Source organism: Coccinella septempunctata, chromosome 5 (assembly GCF_907165205.1).
Source record: "Coccinella septempunctata chromosome 5, icCocSept1.1, whole genome shotgun sequence".
In the NCBI taxonomy this organism is placed as follows: domain Eukaryota; kingdom Metazoa; phylum Arthropoda; class Insecta; order Coleoptera; family Coccinellidae; genus Coccinella; species Coccinella septempunctata.
This window is the reverse complement of record NC_058193.1, coordinates 20307125-20331346: the sequence shown is the minus strand read 5'-3', so window position 1 is coordinate 20331346 and position 24222 is coordinate 20307125. Positions and strand designations below refer to the sequence as shown.

General features: G+C 34.4%; 2 protein-coding genes across 3 annotated transcripts; both read right to left on the bottom strand.

The window, feature by feature from the left end:
* Nucleotides 1–5632: 5632 nt before the first annotated feature.
* Nucleotides 5633–8864, bottom strand: LOC123313798 (X-box-binding protein 1). The gene is made up of 3 exons (XM_044898820.1): nt 8548–8864; nt 7829–8299; nt 5633–5881 (listed from the first exon to the last, which is right to left on the bottom strand). Exons 1-3 carry the CDS (start codon nt 8670–8672, stop codon nt 5785–5787), a joined length of 693 nt encoding a protein of 230 aa, XP_044754755.1. The 5' UTR covers nt 8673–8864; the 3' UTR covers nt 5633–5784.
* Nucleotides 8865–10108: 1244 nt separating this feature from the next.
* On the bottom strand, nt 10109–13175 carry LOC123314305 (probable nuclear transport factor 2). 2 transcript variants are annotated; one of them, XM_044899487.1, is made up of 5 exons: nt 12909–13175; nt 12779–12850; nt 12624–12722; nt 12370–12496; nt 10367–10421 (listed from the first exon to the last, which is right to left on the bottom strand). In XM_044899487.1, the coding sequence occupies exons 1-4, from the start codon at nt 13014–13016 to the stop codon at nt 12383–12385; spliced, it is 393 nt and encodes a 130-aa protein (XP_044755422.1). In that variant the 5' UTR covers nt 13017–13175; the 3' UTR covers nt 10367–10421; nt 12370–12382. The 2 variants fall into 2 exon arrangements, with proteins under 2 accessions (XP_044755421.1, XP_044755422.1); XM_044899486.1 differs by lacking the exon at nt 12370–12496 and having other exon boundaries at nt 10109–10421; nt 12909–13171.
* Between the last annotated feature and the right edge of the window lie 11047 nt (nt 13176–24222).

Genomic DNA, 24222 nt, shown 5'->3' with positions numbered 1-24222 from the left:
ACGGTGACTATCAAAAAATTTCCAAAAAGATGGAATCAAATAAATGATCATCAAGACCGAACGTCTGCAACGAGCTCCATAAAATCTCCAGATTTTCAACTAGAGGAGTTGCTCTTTCAGAATATGTATCACATTTCCATCTACGGTTAGATTTATTGAGAGAAAAATTACTCTAACCGTGACTATCGAAAAATTTCAAAAAAGATGGAATCAAGTAAAATGATCGTCAAGACCGAACGGCTGCAACGAGCTCCATAAAATCTTCAGATTTTCAACTAGAGAAGTTGCTCTTTCAGAATATGTATCACATGTCCATCTACGGTTAGATTTATTGAGAGAAGAATAATTTTTTTTTTGTTGTTGAAGAATTCATTGAAATTTATTTTTGAATATAGTTTCAAAGTTTTCAGCGAAAACTCGCAAAGATTTATATCTAGCTGACCAATGAGTTTCACAAAATAAAGGATAATATGGAAAGTGTTGTGCTGACAAAAAATAAGGCGATCAGAATCTCAGGGGGGGCCATGGCCCCCCCCTGGCGCCCATGTGCGGCAGGCCTAAAAGAACTGGAAGGGCCTCTTAGGTACCGAAATACGACGAAAAGTGTGTCCAACTGCCAACTGAGACGGAAGATGTAGAACAACCCATCTCTTTCTAAGGCCTGCCGCAGACATGCAACTTTTCAGTTGCGCAACAGTTTGATTGCAAGCGGTTCGAGGGCGCACACAAAGGCAATCGCTGCAACTTTTTAGTTGCATGTGTGCGGGGCCCCATATAAATGCATTGTACTCACTTCTGCAACTAAACAGTTGCAAAACTGAAAAGTTGCATGTCTGCGGCAGGCCTAATGGTTCGGCAACCAATCGAATAACCGCATCAGACGTAGCAGTCGTCTCACTTCAACGCCCCGGGTTGTTTTTGTTTACATCGTTATAAACCAACTGACAGAGCGCAGAGAGAGATAGATTGCTCTACATCTTCTCTTTCAGTCTTCCTCAGTTTGCCTGCATCGAGATGCCACTCCAGTTCTTTTAGGGTTCAATGATTGTAACTTGTAATCTATGCCAGAGTACAGTTTTCATAGATGCCGAGATGTGTAAAATAAAAAATTCGTGAATAACTCAAAAATTACTAATGATATGGAAATTATTTCAAAGGAACAAATTGGATCCTAATTAATGACCTAAAAAAGTTGAAAATTTTTAACATTTTCGCTAACTTCATACTTCATCAAAAACATCTTCGAGGGCGTAAAGGGCCATATTGCCAGATATGAGAGACATTTAAAAAATACATTATCATCAGTTTATCATAAATAGGTATGGGAGCGCCCAGTTTCATATGAATATGAATATTCGTTGGAAAAGCAAATGTATTTCAGGAAATGATTCATGTCATCATAGGTCCATAGGAGTCATAGGACACCCTGCTTGTCTCTGCCTACTGCAGTAATCGCGAGCCTTTTGTGAAAAATCGGTGCTTAGTGCTCGAGACTAGGAAGCACTTTTTTCCGGTTCTCGGCGCAGCTCCTGACTGTAATACGTAATTTCTCGTGAGATTCCCCTGATTTCCAACAGTTTTTTAAAACGACCCGGTCGTTATATGTGGCGGAATCGCATCAAGAAGATTTTGAGCCAGTTTAGATTGAGGTTGAAATCACAACTAACTTCGCGTTTATCATTTATACAAATTTTGTCCCGGTTGTTATGGTCAATATTTATAAGTAAATAAGTAATGTTCACGTTCACAATCATATTCTTCATTCGAGGTACATTCATCTGAAGATGAACTAATTTTCATATCATATAATATTATATGATATCTGATATCATATAATAATAATACCCTGTGTATACAGGGTGTTCTTAAATTCATGCGACAAAATTCAGGAGGTGGAATGCTCGTATGAAATTAAGATGAGTCTTTCCTATAATGAAATTTCCCTACCCACCAGTTGCCGAGATATTACCCACAGAACACTAATATAAGAGAAGTGCAAACGTGGTTCAAAACCAGTGCAACACGATGACATTTCATTGGCCGCCATTTCGGTAGGTTCGAAGAAAGATATTGGCGGGAAATTTGAATTCGCAGGTATATTTTACTAGGTTATATTATTTTCAATTTGAATGTTTTTGTTATGGGGATAAGTAAAACTGCAAGATTTACCGAAAAAAGTGAATTTATTGAATTTCATTCACATCATGAATAGAAAAGAATTATAACAATGATAATGACCGAAATATATACAGGAAAATGATTCAGGTTCCAAGGAATTTTCAGAATGGGATATTAAAACGGAATTTTTTAGGGTAGATATCAAATAATTGTTTAAGTACATGATAAATATTCCAAGAAGACAAGTGTAAGTCTACTACGAGACTATCATATTTTGGGCAAAGTTACGAAAAAACCTACCAACCCCAATAAAACAGATTCAGATAAACAAAAAGAATAATCTTCACAATTTCAAACCAAGTCATAAAGAAACTTATGTTGAATTATATTACAAGTATAATAAAATAAAAAATTTATTAGGTGGATTTCTGATTGAATTCAATATTATTTCAAAATGGGATGTGGCTTGTCGATGCTTGTTATGATTAGCAGTTGAGTATTGCTTAATTCTACGTATTCTGAAACCACCTCTAGTTTATTCTTACAATGTACTTCTCATATTGTTGGCTGCTAAGTTTTTGTATAAGCTCGACTTTCATTTGCTTCAAAGAATAACAACTGCACATAAAATATAATAAATAGAAGGAGTGACTATTCCGAAACTTGACTCAACTAAGATTAAATTAATTAGTCCAAGCCAATAATCACAACAAATACAAACAGAATAGTCAAATTTCAAAGTTACATCGGCCACAATTTTTATATACTCTATATACATCAGATATACATATTCACATTGATAAAATAATAGGTTTCGAATGGAACATACTGAACCATATCACTTTTTTTATCACAAAATCGTTACTTCAGTCTTCCTTTGGCTTTGCTCCTCAAGATTGTGGTTCATGAAAAGAAATATATTCTAATTAAAACAAGTTCTAAAGTATCAGGAACAACTAAAATACTTACTGAATAAATAAATATAACTCAACTCATTAGAGATTATTGCACTAACTGACGTAAATCTTGACCAAAAACAACACAAGCACATACTAAAAGAAATAGGTTATCTTTAACCGACCCAACTCTGCCAAAATGATGCAAATCTCCATGACAACGGCTAGACTTGTTTACATCTGCCAGCCGACATCTTGGTAGGTAATTTCAGACCACAGAGTGTTTTGTTGCCGGTTTTAGTTCATCAGTTTCACCCCCCTGATATTACCCTTAAAAGGTGATGACTAAAATTTCAATTTCAATTTCAATTTTCAATTTATTGACCAAAATTCCTCCAAAAATGTTACAATAAATGAAAGGAGGCATAATTCAGTTTTTATTTTTTTTTTCTAAAATTCCAGTAAAGCTAGAAACTTGAAATTCTGTAAAATTTCCGTGCACTCGCAAGGAACTAACCACGTGCATTTTTTCAATATTCCTCTGTGTTACATTATACGGGGGTGAAATTAGCAACTCTTACTTCATTATAATATATATCATATCAAAACTTTTTTCAAGATGAAGTTTCAGGAAATAAAATTATAAATTAAAATCCTTGCTTTTTTTACGAATTTTTTAATTCTTGGATTTTTTTCCCAAAACCAATAGCTGGAGAGGAGAACCATATTTTATAATCATTTCAATAAATCAAGTTGAAAACATCAGTAAAGATGTAAAATGTGGAAATATACGTAATAAATACTGGAAATGACCACCTTTACCTTGTTTTTAATTACAAAGTATTAGAATAGTAGCTTTTTACTGGAATTTTAGAAAAAAAAATAAAAACTGAATTTTAGTCACCACTTTTTAGGGGAGATATCTCGGAAAGGGGTGGGTTGAGGAAATTTAATTATGGGAAAGACTCATCGTAATTTCATTGGAGCAATCACCTCCCTAATTTGTCTCATGAATTTAGGAACACCCTCAGTATATCATCATCATCAGTTATATCAGTAAAACAACCTTAAGGGGAAGTAGTACATACGATTCGCGATCAAGACGATCGACCTTGGTTGCTTTACGGATGCTACCCCAAATACGAAAATGTGTCACATCTTTCAGCAATAGCCTGAATTACGTACCGAGTCAGTTGAAAAGTAGAAATTACCACGTGAGAGTTATTCCTGAATTTCAGAGTAATTTTGGCATATATCGCATCGCTATGAAAATCTTTGCAATATACTATAAAGAATTGAGTCGCCGATGTCACACCGTCGTTGTTTTGATCGAAATATGTCGAAAAATTATTGCGAAAACAAGTTTTATTAACTGAAGTTGTGAAGTTCTTATTTCTCAAAAAAAAAACAACTAAATTGGAAAAAAGAGACGGGGTGACATCAAAAAGTCCTTGAACTTCAATTTAAACAAAAATAAAGGCTTCAAATGGAAAATTGAAAGCGTAAATTAGGAACTAGTGAATGCCGTTTTTGAATGGAGATTCTTGAGGTGTTACTTCACTTTCCCTTAAATTATTTCAAACCTGGATACGCTATGGATTTCAATCAAGATTTTCATGGATGCTGAAGCATTCCTCATGAGCTTAGGAGTACAGGTTTAGGGTGAAGTGGGGACATGCCCATATTTTCATACATATTTTGAAAAAATTTGCAATGATCCATAGTCCTAATTTTTTTCTAGCTGCGCAATAAATTTGCTTATATGGCACTCCGACCGTGCTGCCATCATAAACATAACCTAACCAATACTAGATCCACCAAACTCGTCTACATTTTTAGTCAGTGGAAAGTTCAAAACTTCGTGGATCAACCTGTTGAATCTCTTCCACCACACCAGTTTGGTGAATTAAAAAACGAGCTTTTGCACCAACAATTTCCACTTACTCTAGTAAAACCACTTATTTTCTCTTACTGTACACAAATTTATTACAATAGACTTATCTACACATAAAATTAACAGATGATATATAACAAAAATAAATAAATTTACAATTCGTACAAGGATTAATTTAAAGCAATGAAGGAAACAATTCTGACATCTCCATCCATTCATTTTCACAATGTGATGGTGAACCCAATGATTCATATCCACCATCAGACCCTGAACATGACATGGGCGAAATGCCACCATTGACGATTTTTGAAAAGGGCAACTCCAAAACATTAGAAAATGATTTAACAGATTTTGAAGGAACAACATTTTCAGGAGTCAATACTATTTCTTCAGATTCTGTTACATTGGTACCATCTTCGTTTATAACAATGGTCACACAATTGGTAGCCTCATCATAAGTTCCGTAAATTACATCTGTATTTTCGAAACTTTGATCAAAGTTCACAGTAGAACTGCCTTCCATTGGCTCACATTTGATGAGGGTTGGAGTAGGTGCATTCTGTGCTTTTGATTCAAGATTTTCAATACTCGATTCCAATTCCACAATGGGTTTGCATTCTATCAATGGTTCGCAACTTATCAATGTATGAACTGATTCCTCTTGAAAACCTAAATCACTGGGACTCATTAGTTTAACAGGAATCTTTGGAATGATTTTTTTCAATTTTGAATGATTGCGTGGTGATTTAGATTCCTTTTTATATTTTCTTTTCTGTCTTGTCAATTCTCTGGGATCCGGGCCCGGTTTTGTGTAGTTATGGTGTAGTAAGAGATACTGGGAAATGTCAAAGTCTGATGACTTCTCATTTACTGTGCTTAGCACAGTACTTCTAGTGGATTCCAATTCTTCTGATGTTTGCCCCACCACTGGACTGGAACTTCCCTGTCTTGCACTTTCATCAGGTTTTGATACCTGAAAAAAATTTATAAAAATCAAATGTGCGTTTGGAAATATATGGACAAAGATTGCTTTAAACTTATTTGTAATGAAAAACAAAACAGAACATGCATTCCACCATGAATATTTGTTATTGAGTGCTCTAACTCAGAAATTATATGTATATGGATCCTTGAGCAAGTGTGCCATGCCATAACATTTAGATAGAAAAGTTGAAAATATTTTTTAGACAGAATTTGTGTTTTGCATAAACATTTGAATCAACTCATTAGATATCAATGATCTCTTTTGGTGCACTCAAAAGTAAAATGTTGAATTCCTTATAGCTCATTATGCAAGACAAGGTGATCAACTTTGACAGTCAACTAGAAGTTTTGAAGAAAAATTAAGGAAAATACATACATAGCTAATCTGGTAAGCATTTCTGATTAAGTTGACTAATTAGAAACTATTTGAAATTAAAAATATGGGTTTTCATCTGAAAATATTAAGATATCGTAACTTTTATTTGTCAAAATTGCTATGAATACACTGTAAAGTGTAATCACAGCTCGAACAAAAATCATTAGATTAATAACAGGTTTTCAATTATTATATTATGGTGATTTCATTTTTCCGAAAATGAGCTTTTGTCCATAGTTATTCTCAAAAAATATGTAACACCTCACAGGTCGAGAACAGTTGAATTCAAATCTATATGGTACAACGCTGAAATTGATGCCATAAATAACTGGTTGTGCTATTTGAAATAAGAAAGTACTATGCTCTTCTTGGTATAACCAGAAGTTGCTCTTCTAGGGAAATATTTCAGTCAAGTAGATCAGTGTCCAAACCACCTCAATACAAATTTTCAACTCAATATTGACGGTAGTTCTACCAAAACTTCTAGTGCAAGTCAAGCACTGTATTTTGTTTGAGGCAAGTATCTTTCCTTTTTATCACCAATTCAAGTTTTCCATCTAATTATAGCTTTTTCTACATCAGTATGAATACACTGATCCATTGATATATTAATCTCTCCTAAATGAAGTGATATTAAATTAAGTTGAGTATGGAGTGCAAAAATTTGACTTTTATAAAAAGAGCCATTCAGGAAAGTGAGACAGATAGTGTAAGATGCAGTTTCAGAAATGTTACTCAAAATTTCAACTCTCATTAAACTGAGTAACTCGATTATTACCATCATTCAATTAGTTTACATTAGCACCCACCTCAGATTTTTGTTCTTGGGTTTTTCATCAATTTCAATTAATTCCAAAGTTGACCTCAAGAGAACTCAATAAATTTAAGTTTTAAGCTGATTTATTGGGAGAAATACAAGCAATTTTGGATAAAATAGATATGAATAATTGTGAGGTTAGGTAAAATTCCCTTGGGTTTTGACAATGGAAAATCAATTTTTTACATGAACATTAATTTCAGATAGAAATTTGAACAAAGAACGATTGGGTTCAGTTGTTCAAGCCCATAGTTTTGAAATCCTCAATATTTGATGTCAAATTTAATAATGTTTATTCTGTTGCAAGATCTTATGTCAAAAACTATATGAATCTCTATAACCAATCGATTTTCAGTAAAATATTCAATTAAAAAAAATCAGCGACAAAATCAGATATAGGCACTGAAGTAAACTTTTTTGAATAATTCAATTCTGAAACTGTTTTGGGTGATTTATCTATGCTGAATATTTCACCTTTGTATATTTGAATTGAAGAAATAATCAACATCAGTGAACCTAGAAATATGGCAAAATGTAGAAATAGTTCTCCAAGTAATAAATTGCTGGAGTCTGTTCATGCCAGATGTTTTTTATTTTTTGTAATATATCTAAGGGGTTTGCATTACATTAGATTTCTGCATCATCAAAAATACCCATGAATGATGTAACTTATTGAAATTAGGAAATTGAACCATAATATTAAATATTATCACTAAAAAAATATGCTGTTGAAAAAAACTTACTTGACAATCTGCTTCCTCAGCAGCATTTTCCAAGTCTTTGGCGATATCTTCAAGGAGGCTCTCTGCAAGTTGCTCCAATGATTCAAAGTCGATGTCTCTGTCGAGTTCATCAAGCAATTCCGGTAGAGAAGGCACACTAGTGCTATTTTCAGGAATGTTTGTGTTTTGGACAAAACCGCTGCTGGACCTGTGTTTGACCCCATCGGCAGAAGAAGGGATTCAGAAGATCCTTCATCAGACTCAGGTCCAACAGAACGGTTTTGTTTGCAACTCAAACATGGTTCCATCAATCTTGCTTTAAGCTCAGCATTCTCCAGAGATAATTTTTCATTCATGTTTTTAAGATTTTCGCATTGTGACATCAGTGTTTCATTCCTGGTACACAATTCGGTAATTGCACTTTCCATCTGCTCAATTCTTGCTTTTTTCCGATCTCGAGAAGTTTGAGCAGCTACTCGATTTTTCAATTTTCTGAAAAGTCCATAGTAATATTTAGTTCATAAGACCTTGATCAAACTGGCAATACATTAACTAAATTCATGTGATTCAAGACTTCAAGAGGGTACCTAACGTTATCAAATTATAAAACTTACGTTTATAATCCGATAACGATACGCCCTTCTTTGCGTCGTATATTGTAACAATATTTTGGTTACGCAGGCAAATTCGTGTTACGATAAATTCACTATACTATATGATTCTGAAACTTTCAAACTTACTTTCTTTGAATTTTTTCGTCCCATGTTAGGTGATCAAGTCGGCGTTTTTTTGCTCTGGGTACTTCAGTGACTTCGTTTTGATCCACCTCAATACCCAAGATCTTTAAAAGATCGGTGGAATTCATGATGAATTATTAGTAGAACTACCAACAATCACTTAATTACTTCTCACAATACTCCACAATGACAGAGTAGAGATATCCAGAAATTATAATAACTATCTTGATTGCACCTTTACGTTCGTATTGTAACTAAAATGCTGACGCAACTGTGTTTTCCTCTTTGTACCTAACTGTAAATTGTTGTGGATGGGGGAATTATTGATCAAGAATATTCCGGATAGCGAAACGTCAAATTATGTGGTGCTTTTTGATTGGCTGCACGATCACTCCTCCAGTAGCGGGTAGTTTGAATACAAATTTTAATTGAGGTTCAAAGGGCTCAAAACTGTTCGAAAACCACCGAATCAATCATATAAATGATGAAATGTTCAAATAAAGAAGTTGTAAGGCTTAGATGGGAATATAATATTATATTTGACTTCTTTTATATTTGCCGTCACTCTCAAAACGCATGAAATTCTGGATGATGCAATACTGTACAATGATTTAGTAATTTTCATCATTCGGATATAACTTTCATCATTCTGAATTAAAAATGAGTGTGATTCACCTCAACTATGTATTAAATAATATTTTATGTATATGTCGTCACTTTTCTTATCTGCAGATTTAAACTGTGACTTTACACATGTTACCAGTTACCTTTATTAAGTTTACAATAATTTTAAGTTCTACCACCCTCTGCTATTGTGATCAACTTCAATTCCTCATTTTTTATTCGAATTATTGGATAATATAATTCCTTTACGATAGTAAAAACGATAAAAAAAGTATACAGGGCGATTCACCGTTATGGCTTATTATACGTTTATGGAAGTGTAATTTTGTGCCGAAAATTTGCATGTATGTGTTTTTGACAAAGAACTTTCTCCCTTAAATATTTTTAGACCTATGCAATTTCCGCGGTTATACCGGAAAAAGTATACTACTTCCTTATTTCAAATTGTACACCCCGTACATCTTTGCTTCGTTAGATAGCTGATTTGATGGCATTTTCAACAATTGCCTTACATTGGGCAAAAACTCAACGGTTTATTGGGATTCCTATGAAACAAATGGTGGAAACGTGTGGTCACATTTTCCGTAATATTTCTTCAGGGTTTTTAAAAAAAAATTTTTACCTCAATTTCTCCATTCTGTAGTATTATAACACTGTTAGTTGTTTGCACCAGAAACGTTCATGAGAAAATCATAAAGTGGGAGAAATCTAATTTTCAAATTTCGTATTATATTGATTATATTTTTTTCAGTCCTTTCTACATAAAAATGAGAAAAGTTGCCTAAATGAATGTTATACCTAAAATGGAAACATTTAGAAGACTAAAGTAGACTTAAACCAAATTACGACACCGTCAAGTTAGGATCTGAATTTTTTCAGATGGGATGTTTCAATGGATAGGAGATCATTATATTTTTAATGAAAAAAAAATATATTCCTCAACTTAAATAACGTTTATTCATCATCTCACCTCATTTTTTGTGAATAAATGAAGAGTAAACAAAAACAAACCATTGAATCCTTGGGATTTTCTAAAATTTTATATATTAATCATAATAAGTTTACAAGCATAAATTGTAATTAATAACTGTAAAATAGGTAAACCGCAAAAGAACATTTTTGGAAATTGGAACAAGGAGTTATGCAGTATCATGTATAGCTAGTCTGAAAATATCATGTTGGATATAGAATGAGGTCCCTAAAGGCTTTAAAACAAACACTTGTACAAATGCATGTGGAGGATCTTCATCACACTGAAAAAAAGCAATCAATCAGAATTCAGGACATAGATATATAACATGCGAATAAGTTTGAGTAGAATTTTTTATCATAAAAAATTATGCAGTTTATAATGAACCCAGCCAATGACTGAAAAAAAATAAGTAAGTGTACAAGCATTAAGAAATTTGTATGGTTGCAATAGAATAATTAAGATCAGTCATGAAAAAAATGGAAATCCAAACGTATTAACCTAGGTCTAATATCTTCAAAAGAATATTTATAACTTATGAATAAACAAAATGAAGAGTGAGAATACTTGAAATATTATTCAAACTGAGATAATTAAAGTTACACTTATTTTTACTTAGGGCTGCTATCTGTTCAAGTGTAGCTTTATATATTGTTTGGGTTGGAAATTGAAAAATTTTAAAAACTGCGAATTGTGAAATCATAATTATTCAAATACCCAGGCAAATTTATTCTTCTAATTCAAACTCTGAGAATCATTATTATCTGAGCAGCTGGGGGCATAATAATGCGCTACCATATACATATTGCACCATTACACAGATTGAGTAGACGGTCAATTTTCAATTTGAATTGAGAAATTTTTTATGTGTTTGTCATCAACCCTTTACGAGGGGTGTTGGGCATTGAATTTTTTTTAAATGGCAAGCCTAACTCTTTATTAGGCAATATCATAACATTATATCCCAAAAGGTTTAATGTGCATTGATTGATATGTTGAATCATGAAATACTACTTGACAGTTAATAAAATTATTTCATTAGTAGAACTTAATGTTACGTTGTGAACACTTAAATTAAAACAAAATTACGTTCGCATTAAGGCTTTCGCTCATGTTGAACGAGCACTTAGCCACTTAGTTGAAAGAATCATACCAATTTCAATGGTTTTAGCTGCGGTAGTTTTGGAAAGAATTAATGAATTCCAAAACTCAAGCGCCGAAACAAAATTAACTAATTCTGGGACACTTCTCAGATATTGTGATTTTAATACTTGATCAAAGTGTTGAAATGAAATATCAATGAATATGTTAACGGCATGCAGACAATTATTGAATTCTGAAAATAATTGTCTGCATGCCGTTAACATATTCATTGATATTTAATTCAGACATTAATTCCACTACTCGGTTGAAATGAAAGATGGTTCTTGTTGTTGATTAATTTATACCTTATTGCTCAAAGTTAGAAAAGACTAAAACTGGTTGATTTTGATACTTGGATTCTTGAAATTTATAATAAACTAGTAGATCGATGCTTGTTTCATAATTAATATTTGTTTTTTTCTTTTCAATTTGTGAGGTGCAGAAGAGAGGTGAGGTATATCATGTCATCAATTGAACAAATGGCAAAACTTAGTTAATCAAAATTATTACCATTGCAATGAATGAAACCTATTTTATTTTTTGGGTCAGTGTCATGAGTTTGATTAATAATTCATATTAAAAGAACCAGTAATGCTGAAATCCTTAGGTCCCATCTCAGCCTTTTTGTACACCCACTTCTTCCTATGAAATTGAATAATACTAATATCAATTTTGAAGAACTCCTTCAAGTTATTTGAATGTTACACCATGATCAGCATGAGTATTTCGAATTTTAGCCTCAAAAAGGTAAACTTACCTTCTATTAATTCATTCAATATATATAATATGTATATATCTCTCATGGAGCATTGGTTTTGGACTATACTACTGTGTGGGAATGTAATATAAACCTTGAATTCATTCAATTCTATCTACATCTAAGTTATCAACTTTCTGAATTCTATAAAATGCAATAATCAAAATAGATGTCAAAAATCTGAGATGAGCTCTAATGTCTCTAATTTAGCTTCATTGAAGCCAATTATTAAACAATCTGATCAAATGAAACAATAGAAATGTACAAATGTTAATAAACAGTTAGAAGTTACGAGAAAAGCATTTCAAATCTATCATATATATGTATATACCTTTAAAATGAAACTATAAGGAATCATGTAGAACCAGCCTGAAAATGTCATGCTGGACATAATAACTCCCTTCAATAGGTTTTAATACAAATGTTTGCATATACGATTGTGGAATATCGTCATCAGTCTGTTGAAAAGAAGATTTAAAACAAGAGCTATGTGAGAGTAAATATAAAATCTAATTTATCTCAACTAAGCTAACGTTCAGTAGGTCCCAATTCACAAAATATTCTACAGAGTGAGGGATAACCTACCTTTAATCTGCCTAGAACACTGATTAAAACTCCACCATCAAAAGTTGGTTGGGAATCAACTGCTGTGATAACTCTAGTGATTTTTTGAAAGGTTAGGCTCTGAAATATAAAAATACGTTAAATTTCAATAAGTTATTCTCACAAGAACACCTCACCGAAATTTTTTCCATAATTTTGGCAGAACCTTGTAGTTGTGATCCCTCGAATGTCATGAAAGATGTTTCAGCCTGCGAATAGAATCAAGATTTTGATTTAATATATAAAAAAAATCGTTTTGATTCTCACATTGTACATTGAGTGTAGATTCGGTCGTTGAATAGGATCATCAAATAATGCATAATATTGGCTCACAAAGCCTTTACCAATAGCCTCGTATTGAGGATTTAGAGCCATTTGTTAATTTGTGTAATAAAATGTGAACTCTAAATAAAAAGCCCTAAAAGGGTATCAACCACCAGAGACCGAGCACTTGGTAACGCTGCCAAGATCTGGGAATTTCAACTTGGGCAGTTTTTGCACTAGGAATTTTCGACATTTGACATACACTGACCACTGACGTTAAATGTCAGTCAACGGCAATCGGCAATGTCAACATTTAACTCTATGGGTTCCCATAGAGTTCAATGAATGTCAATCAGGGCAATGTTGCCAACAGTAAAAACTGACATTGCCTGAAGGCGGTGTGAAGTTGCCTGACACCAGAGATATCTGCACAGATTATAGAGATTACTCTGTAATCTGTGGATATCTGGTTATTCTGGTTGACACCCACAGAACACCTCTGCTATCAGAGGCGTACATTAATATTTTAACCTAGCTCCATTTTCACCGAAATAAGTGTCCGCAACCATGGGCGCCCATACTCAGAGCCAAGGAGGGGCCGTGGCCCCCCTCTATCTTTCAGGGAAAGAAAAAACTCATCATATGTGAAAAAAATTGCTTTGTAATATGCAATATTATCACGTCTAGCCCAGGAGCTGTGCCGAGCACTGACAAAAAATGCTCCCGAGTCTCGAGCACTAAGGCACTAAGCACCGATTTTTCACAAAAGGCTCGCGATTCCTAAGCACTTTGTGGAAGTAATTCGATTAAGGTGCATTTATACCAAACGAGCATTGTTTTCGAACGTTTCAAAACGTTTTGAAATGTTTTCAAATGTTCGAAAACTCAGAATGGGAGGTGTTCACAGCCCGCGCCTGTCCGAACGAGCAGTTGTTCTTGATAATTCAACGAGCAACGAGGTCTCTCTTAAGTGAACCGACATGGCGCCCTCATTACTACAATTTCTACTGAATCTATAGTAATCAGAGTCTCTGATAGTAATACTCTCTCAAATAAAAGAACTACGCCAAAGGAGGAGACGAACAACCTGGGTGAAATTATACCCAGCTGCCAGATGACTTGAGAGCGGACGAAACTGAATTTCTGCCTCATGTCATTATCGGACTTTAATATATTACTCGCCAAAATTGAGGAAAAAGTGTCAAGAAAGACACCAATTACACTATTCAACAAGGGTTCTCCCACCTAAGAGATTTATTTTTTTTTTGTTAGGGATTCCTCACCTTAGGTATTACAAAAATAATAGTACTTACGTTTGTTTAGCTCCCGTTATCAAAATAAAAGACATGCGTGAATTGTCCATGTTCGCACTTCTGTACCCTATACGATACTTTATAAAATAAACAAACTATTGAAACAAGTTCAGTTTCTGGCAGCATTGAATGACTTTGAAAAAGAAGCCTGGTTGTCCTTTGTAGAAGTGACCAAAAATTTTCTTGCCAATCACAAATCTCCGCAATATGTAAATGTCAAAACGAAGTTAGAGGCTCATCAAAAAATGGGATGCAACATGTCCCACCTAAGAGATTTATATTTTTTTTGTTAGGTATTCCTCACCTTTTTACAAAAATAATAGTACTTACGTTTGTTTAGCTCCGTTATCAAAATAAAAGACATGCGTGAATTGTCCATGTTCGCACTTCTGTACCCTACGATACTTTATAAAATAAACAAACTATTGAAACAAGTTCGGTTTCTGGCAGCATTGAATGACTTTGAAAAAGAAGCCTGGATGTCCTTTGTAGAAGTGACCAAAAATTTTCTTGGCAATCACAAATTCTCTGGAGAATTCTCTACAAAATTCTCGCAAGAAAACGGCAGAGATTATTTTGTATGCAACTGAACAGAGAATGCTACCGAAAGTGCGTATGCAACGGTATATAATTCACGGAGCATGAATTTTCGAGCAAATTCTCTAGAGAATTCTCGGCTGTTGCAAACGGGCTTAAAAATACACTTTTTGCAATCACATATTAATTTCTTTCCACAAAATATGGGAGCCGTAAGTGACGAGCATGGAGAGCGATTCCATCAAGACATCGCGTCATTCGAAAAACGCTACCAAGGCAAAGGGGAACCCTCTATGCTTGCTGATTATTGTTGGTCCATCGTTAGAGAAATACTGGAGTCGTCCTACAGCAGAAAAGGCAAAAGATCAAAGCGATCGGAATCTTTTACACCATTGCAAATATTATAATGCATTGTTTTTTTTTTTAAATCATGAATATAATTATTAGACAACAAGAGCTAACTTCCACTTTTTATTTATCGTGCGTTTATACCTTGGCTACGAAGATTCAAAATATATATATTTTCCTTAGGTGGGAGAACAAAGCTATAATTTTGTCGATCAGTGTTATCAAGAGAGCATTCCAGCGTCGCGTCGGTTAGACTGGCACTAACACTTCGATTTTTGGCTACAGGAGATTCTTAAGGAAGTGTCATGTACCTTTATCCAATTTCAAAACCATCAATATCGAAAATTATTACCGTCTGTCTGTGAAGCCATCGTAAATGGACTCCATTTCAAATGACTTGATTAATTATGAAATCACGATTCAAGAGATCTGACCAAAAGTCAAAATAATGCGCAAGGAAATCGCATCCCTTCGATGATTCGTCGGTTTACCGACATGAGACGGAACGGGAACGAGCTTTTTCAAACGTTTTGAAACAGGCTTCGTAAACTTTATTCGGCGTCGATGAGTGTTTACACCGCCTGTGCATATTGCGTGCATTGTTCGCAAACAGTGCCTTATAACATTGAACTTCTTTAGTTCAATGCCTTATAATGAAACCAAAGATTATAGAGTATAGAGTACCTACTCTATAATCTTTGAATGAAACATTACTTTACCGGCATATGGCGAAATGAGCTCGAGCTCTCTGAAACGTTCGAAAACAGGGTTTGCGAACTCTGTTCAGCGCCGATGACTGTTTACACCGCCCGTACTACTGTTTGCAAACAATGTTCGCGAATAATGCTCGTTTGGTATAAATGCGCCTTTATGCGAGCACTAAACACTGAGCACTTTTCTGAAAAAAAGATTTTTCGTTATAAAATCTGCTTCTATTTCTTCGAAACGATAAGTTTTTTGTCCTACTGTACATCAGTTTCACGATTTCATAAGTACCTATAGGAAAATGATTGTTTCATGAATGGTAATACGAATTCTACGAAGGCGTAGAAGAGGGCCACATATAATATTAATATTACATAATATTTCGAAAATATTTTCCGCCTAATGTCGACCATAAAGTAGGACCTTTTACAGGGTATCTTATGACGTCATGAACTATTTTCTGAAATAAAAGTTGATTTATCAACGAATATTCATATTCATATAAAACTGGGTGTTCGAAGAACCCAATTCGTTCTTTTGGAGAAAGTGTCATATCATTAATAATTTTTGAGTTATTCCCGATTTCCTTTATTTTATTAATCTCACCATCTATGAAAACTCCGACATAAATAAACAAGCTTCATTGGACACCGTTTGCATTGGCTTCCTCAAAGCGAGCGCAATTTTGTCGTAAATCACATGTGTCAAGACTGTGGCAGTTTTTATTAAATAGAAAGAAAGCCGACAAGTGTTTTTATAAGTTCGCATGTTGCCATCTGAAGATATTCGAATGCGCTATTTTCTCCTATCCATTCTCCTTAGAGCTGATATTGTAAAAAGGGAATTCGGTTCTCACAAAATGAGGAAGTCGGTTTTCACAAAATGCGAATTTGTTAAATGCTATTTCCTACAGATATAAGCAATCGAAGCAATCATATTAAAAGAAAAATTGAATTATAATTACATTTCACGTGAAATACATGAATGAATATTGTCTTCATAAACACGTTGAGTCAGATCGAAATATTCATATTGTTGGGTTCATATTATACAGGGTTTTTCACCGATTCACCGCGATGGTTAATTAAATGTTTCGGAAAAGTAATCAAAAGTCTATGCTGAAAATGTTCATGTTGGGGTTCTCGACAATGAGCTTTCTCCCTTAAATATTTTCAGACCTTTGCAACTTCCGGTTATATGCCGACATTAGATTTTAGTTCCTTATTTCAAAAAGCACAACCTGACACAACCTATATCTTGGCATAATTGCCGATTTGGTATCATTTCCAGTGTGCCATACCATGGGTAAAAACTCTAAGCATTAAGTGTTATTGGAATTCTTATGATAAAAATGTTGAAAACGCCGAAAGTCCCAATTTTTGAATGTTTCTGCTACCTCCTGTCCTTTCAAAAAAATCGTCGGAGATCAAGAAGACCATCGAATTCATCAAAATTCAATACATATTTTCAAATGGAAACCCATATTTGTTATTATATAGGTAGGTACCTATTTGTGTCTATTTTACGTAAATCATCAAGGAAGAATTTTGAAATCGAAGAAAAGAGCAATTTCCAACTTCTTGATTAGTCTCTGACTCAATTGGTTTTTGGTATTGTTGAGAATCCATAACAGTTCACGAAAAATTGAAATAATTTATCCAAACACCGAATTCAAGTCGAATCAATTCAGAAACATATCATCCGTTGATTTTGAAAATTTTTGCAGATTTTGGGCGTCATCTGCCGAACGGCTGCTGAGGATTTTCTCATAATTGAACAATGTTCACAAAATTCTACACAAGTCGGTACTTTACAACTACTTGTTTTGTTTCAATTCATTTGTGTCGGTATTTTTGAAATATCAGAAAAAAAATCAAATGCCTCCAAAACTCTATTGAAATTATATGAGCAAAATGCAAAATGGACCCTTAACACTCTTAACAGAGATATTCTATATCTCTGAACCTTAACCTACGTCTATCCTATCTCTTTTCTTTCTTGAAGTGCGTAATTTGATTTTGATCACTTATTCTTCATCAAATAGTCCAACCTTTTATCTGTGGTATACTACATATGCTCATAAAGTGACAACGCGTCGATCGCTTTTTCGTGTTTCGACAAGATTTCCGAAGGGCTAAGTGCTTAGTAATCCCCAGAAGTAATCGCGAGCACCGTAGTGCTCGGGAGCTCTTTAGCACTAAAGGTCGATTCATATTATTATACGTTCCGCTCAGTTCAGGCCGGCGGAAGGATCATTAGCCGTTGACGGAGGTTGCGTTCATATTATCAGTCACGATCGTCTCAGTCACCTTCCGCTTCGTGTGTCTTGAATCTTCGGTTGCATTCGAATCGACCAGCACTTGACACATGAAGCCTTTCATTTTGATCAAAACAGTACAAGGACCCTAAAAAATATTGTTAAATTATCAGTATTATTATTTTCGTTGTTTCTCTTACGTGCCCTATCTCATAGGACGTAAACCCTTTAACTTCTGTTAAAAATCAAATTGCTGCAATTACGCCTGAATAAATGATGTGCTTTTGCATTATTGTTAGAGGAAGATGAGGAGGAACGAAAAGTCGTTAAAAATATTAGGTGTCTAACCAATATTTGAAAAGGGAAAAGTTGAAGGTGAATATTGGACATTATAAAAAAAATTGGTCCACACATCATGGCTATTTTAGAATTAACAGGAAATCATTTCGATTATACAGGGTGATTCATATTGGGACATAGGCTAAGGGCAGATTGTTTGGACCATAATATGGCGATAGGACCAAATATACCTCAATAAAATATTGCTGTGGAAAAAGATAGAGGGTGTTTAAGTTGAATTTTTTATAAGGGGAGAGAATAATATTTTCTTCAAAGTTCGAAAGTCCTTTATTTAAAGAATTAGAAAAGGCATAGAAGTCGAAGGAGGCTAGGTAGAACATTTAATTTAAGTTTATTCTTTTTATGTTACATTGTTTTTAATTATGCTTTATCGTCGAAACAAATAAATAAAATAAATAAGTCGTTACTTCAAATCCCCTTCCGATGCTCTGAACTGTTCAATTGTGTGTTCCTTAAAAACGGATGAAAAAATATACATTGAAATTATTAGCAAAAAACGAAAAAAAAATCAACTTTAATGCCGTCTATCTTTTTTGCACAGCAATATTTTATTGAGGTATAATTGGTCCTATCGCCATATTTTGGTCCAAACAATCTGCCCTTAGCCTATGTCCCAATAGTTATAAATCATCCTGTATACTGTGAAAAATGTCGCAATTAATACAAAAGAAGAGTTCAAAGAAGCTTTCACGACAAAGGAAAACCCTCGATTGACTGAGCTGAACTGAGCGGTTGCTTATTCATATTATACGTTCAGTCTCGTTCAGTCCAACCACGCCCTTCAGCCTTCAGCCCATCCGCAAAATATTCTCTGGAAGAATACCGACGGACGGTCGTAAGCGTGCCGATAGGTGCTGAAGGGTCGGAGACGGACAGTATGAATTAGTCCATATAAAACACATTGGAAGATATTTTGGCTGAGCTGAACTGAACCGAGACGGACGGATAATATATGAACTGACCTTAAGCCTTCCAATAAAGTGCTCGAATTACTAAGCGCTGAGCACTGGTTTTAAAAAGTGCTCGGGAGCACAAAAAGGCTTCAAGTGCTTTCACAAGCACTAAGAGCAATGCTTTGGCACAGCTCCGGTCTAGCCCCCCCCCCAAAAAAATTGTCCTCAACACTTTAAAACTGAACTTGAGGTTACTTCTGAGGTCCCTATTTTCTGGAGAAGACAAAAGTATCACAAAATAGCGTAGATTCATCCGGCACATTGAACTCTAAAAGAACTTTTTACAGTTTATTGATCCGGCACCAGGACGAATAACTTTTCATGTACAACCAATAACTGCTATATCACTGTTTTACACAAATGTCGACGAAATACATCTTGATGTTCGCTTTTGATGAAATTATTAGACGGCTAATGACCTTGTAGTCGATGCCGATAAATTAAATAAAAAAAAAATAATAACTGCTCAGCACACTCAGTATCAAGAAGGAAAAGGAAACCCGGTAATATACATAATATACCATGTATTGATAGTTTGTTGAGATCAGGTTGTTAAGGGACTTTAAAAAATTCAAAAATATACAGGACTTTCAATTTTAAAGGAACGGATTGTACTGAACTTGGGCGAAGTACCCTGTATATATATTAAAATTTTTAAAAAAAGTACCATTGAATTCAAAAGTCCACATGTCCCAGAGTTTTTTATAATTTTCAACATAAGGACACAAAAAATGACATAACATAAGTAGTTATTAGACTGTATATTTAAACATTTTCGGTTAACTAAATACATAGCTCGATTTAGAACTCAGCACTTTATTTTCATCATTTACATACACAGTAGTTGACTAACTCTCTTATTCTTATATAATTCATCATGAATAGAATGAAGTCTCTATATACTGTTAAGACGAAAAAATAATAATCGAAATGAATTCAGATACTTGACATTAATTGATATGAAAATTAACAAATGTACGATCTAAATCGAACCAGTCAACCAAAATCAAGAGAAATACCAACCAGAGAAAAAAAAAAGAAAAAACTTTCTACCATTTTCTTCGATCGTTGCTTGATGATACTTGCAGGAGAAATAAAAAACACCAATATTTCCACGCACAAATCGACGGATTCATTCATTCACTATACAGGGTCTTTCACGAGGAACCTCACCCATATTTATACGGGAAACTACTGAACGTATTTTCATGAAATTCAGCACTTATAAGTATTTCACGATGCTGATGAAATCTAAAATATTTTCAAGGCATGAGCACCTCCGGTTTTTCCGGAAATGACGTCAACTTCCGTTTTTCAAATTAGAACACCATTTTTTTTATTGCAGAAATAGATTGCTTAGAAAATTTCAAGTTATTTTGATGTAACATTTTTCAGTTTTGGTTGGAAAATTCTCTCTGAGCGGGAAAATTCGAAAAAAAAATCGAAAATAGAGATCCGCTGAAACAAGAATAACTGCGAGGTTTTTGGTTTTTTCAGGAACTGTTACTTAAACCATGTTTTAGATTTTACTACCCTAATATGCAAGAGAAAAAATTTACAGGTTGTTCCTAAATAGATGGCGAATTTTGATTCGAATTTGTATCGGAAACCTCTTTATTTCAACTAATCGGCCATCGGTTTTCTCTCCAGTGATAAATAAATAATTCCTTATGAACCATATGCAAAAACTTATCATGTTTTACATTCTTTTTTTGTAATGATAGATATCATTAATTACATCTGCCAAATTCCTCTTTATTCAGTAGCATTTAATGTTAACTATTAATTTGGTGGTAATTCGTATTAAGTTATAAAATCGATCACTATGCCTAATTTTACCAATGAAGATTATTTAAATCTCATTCTACTTCATGGAGAATGTAATAAAGTTGTAGATAGAACGATTCGACTGTTCATTGAGAGGTTTCCTGACCGACCCAGACCAACGAGAGATACCATTAACAGAACCATGACAAACTTGAGAAATGTCGGATCTTTCGTTAAGAAAACTATACACAGAGAAAAAAGTGTAGTAGAAGATGAGAACAACGAAATTACAGTTCTTGCATATTTTCGTGTGAATCCTCAAAATTCTCTCAAAGATGCCGAGATTGATCTGGGATTATCTCAATCGAGTGTTTGGAGAATATTGAAAAAACATAAAATGTACCCATATAAATTCAATAGGGTACAGCATTTGAAGGAAACTGATTTCGTCAGGAGAACAGAGTTTTGCGAAGCTATGATGATTCGATTTCAAGAGAATGAAAACTTTTTGGACCGTATAATTTGGACAGATGAATCTAAATTCACAAAGAATGGTTCTTTCAATAGGCATAACAGTCATTATTGGGATGAAGAGAACAACCACCACTTCAGACAATGGAACTTTCAAGAGACCTGGAGTTTCAATGTTTTTTGCGCCATCAAAAATAATGCAATTCTCGATGTTCACATTTATGATGGGACTTTAACTGGTAAGATAGAACACTACACATGTTTGCATTATTTAAAGAATGTTCTCCCTTAGGAGATAGATATTCTGACATATTGACTCAAATAATTGAGCCGCTAGTACAGAACCATAATGACTTATGGTATCAACAAGATGGCGCGCCTCCACACAATTCACTCATTGTGTCAAATATCCTCTACAGGCTATTTGAAGATCGATGGTTGGCGAACAATGGTCCACATCTTTGGCCACCACGTTCTCCCGATTTAACTCCTTTAGACTATTATGTTTGGGGTAGGATAAAAAATATTGTCTACTCAACTTCCCTGACTGATAAAGAGGACTCCATAGAACGAGTCAGAAATGCGTTCAGGTTTGTTTAGATTTTTAGATTCATAGTTTTGAAACTCAATTTGGTTTTTAAACACTTTTGCAGATCTCTTCCTCCCGATGAAATAAGAAGAGCAACGCACGAAGCATTCCTGAGACGTATAAATAAATGTCTAGAAATTAACGGTCAAAACTTTGAGCATCTTCTACAGTTATAACTGCGAGAGTTTGCCATGGTTCTCCTAATAGTAACTTGAAGTCGGTTTCAAGAAGGGGTGAAAAATCTACAGCATGGTTCAAATAACAGTTCCTGAAAATTTCATCTTTTTGGCGTGAAGGGAAAAGAAATAGCTGAAAATTCAAGACGAAAAACAGTTTTTTGTGAATAACTCAGAAAATATCCACTTTAGGGCAAGGGTGTGATGCATACACTCACATTATTTTTTAACGTAGATTCAATATCTGCCATAAAAAAATGGGGTTCTAATTTGAAAAAATTGATTTTTCACGATTTTGTCATCCCTAACTTTGAAAGCGATTTTTTCACCCCCTGTATCATGAATCGCGATTTCGATTTTTAAAGTGGATACATCAATCTTACATCTTGAAAAATCCCAAAAATGAAAATTTTCCATCCAAAAACCTCGCAGTTATTCTTGTTTCAGCGGAGCTCTATTTTCGATTTTTTTTTCGAATTTTCCCGCTCAGAGAGAATTTTCCAACCAAAACTGAAAAATGTTACATCAAAATAACTTGAAATTTTCTAAGCAATCTATTTCTGCAATAAAAAAATTGTGTTCTAATTTGAAAAACGGAAGTTGACGTCATTTCCGGAAAAACCGGAGGTGCTCATGCCTTGAAAATATTTTAGATTTCATCAGCATCGTGAAATACTTATAAGTGCTGAATTTCATGAAAATACGTTCAGTAGTTTCCCGTATAAATATGGGTGAGGTTCCTCGTGAAAGACCCTGTATACCGTTTATGCTTAAAAGGACTGGACTTTCTTTATATCGTGCTCTAATTATTGTTTTACTTCTTCAAAATCTTTTTGCTCCTAACTTCTTTAAGTCCCTGTCTACCTATTAGGAGTATAAATAAGTTCCTGCGGTTTTTTTCTTTTGAAAAATTAAGGTTTATTGCGAAAAATTGGTTAAACATATAATGTTCAAAATTTTTTCCGTCGGTAGCCACTACTTTTTCCCCTCTTTCTGGCAGATGACGGATCCCATCGTGAAAAAAGGCCGGCACTTTGAAAGCTATCCATGCATCGTTGAATTTTTTGACTTCTTCGTAATTGGAAAAGTGCTGGCCAGCCAGGCCATGCCCATCTGGGCTGTATGGCGGGTGGGGTAGAATTTCCCATTTGAGCGTTTTTAGGCAGAGACAAACTGTCTCTGTTCTCTCTCTGTTCTAGGTATGTTTCAATGGACGACGCAATTTTGGCCTAGTCATGTTGCGGAAGAACTTTGTCGTGTCTGTCGGCGTATTACGGCATTTTTACTTGCAATGCTCGGTTCAAACGAATCAATTGCCATCTGTAAACCTCTCCTGTTATCCTTTCGTTATATTATAGCAGCTCTGCAGCTCATAATACACCCATTGATTGAACTCTAAAAGAGTTCACTGAATACACCACACCCAGCAGGTTGACAGTTGATGATGAGGCAGGCCCAGGGTATCCATATGTTGCCCGACGTTCTGGATTATCGCATAGGAGCCACTTTTCATCGCCAGTGAAAATTCGATGCAGAAGCCGCCTTTTGTGGACGTTGGAACAGTTGTTCAAACGTGAAAAACGGCTCCCAGCTTCAACTCAACAGTTCATACGGCACCCAATATCCTATCTGTCGGATCCTTCCATAGACTAAACCCTATGTCTATGGATCCTTCCCATTGCTTTTAAAGGATAGTAAATGGTTATTTGATTGACACCCTAGAAGTAAAGATTTTGGGTGGAGAAGATGTGCAAAAATTCTAGAAATGGCTAAAAACAACGAAAAAGCTCCAGAATAGCTGTTTTTTACTGTTGATTTCCTATATCTATTTTCCTTGGTGG

Bases quoted from the DNA above. Each gene is read 5' to 3' on its own strand.
- LOC123314305 (XM_044899487.1), bottom strand. From the start codon at position 13,016: ATGGCTCTAAATCCTCAATACGAGGCTATTGGTAAAGGCTTTGTGAGC. The intron at 12,851-12,908 runs GTGAGAATCAAA...TTCTATTCGCAG, and splicing joins ATCTACACTCAATGTACAAT to GCTGAAACATCTTTCATGAC. The intron at 12,497-12,623 runs GTAGGTTATCCC...TCTTTTCAACAG, and splicing joins GTGTTCTAGGCAGATTAAAG to ACTGATGACGATATTCCACA.
- LOC123313798 (XM_044898820.1), bottom strand. From the start codon at position 8,672: ATGAATTCCACCGATCTTTTAAAGATCTTGGGTATTGAGGTGGATCAA. The intron at 8,300-8,547 runs GTAAGTTTGAAA...TGGACTTTTCAG, and splicing joins GACGAAAAAATTCAAAGAAA to AAAATTGAAAAATCGAGTAG. The intron at 5,882-7,828 runs GTAAGTTTTTTT...AATTTTTTTCAG, and splicing joins CTGAGGAAGCAGATTGTCAA to GTATCAAAACCTGATGAAAG.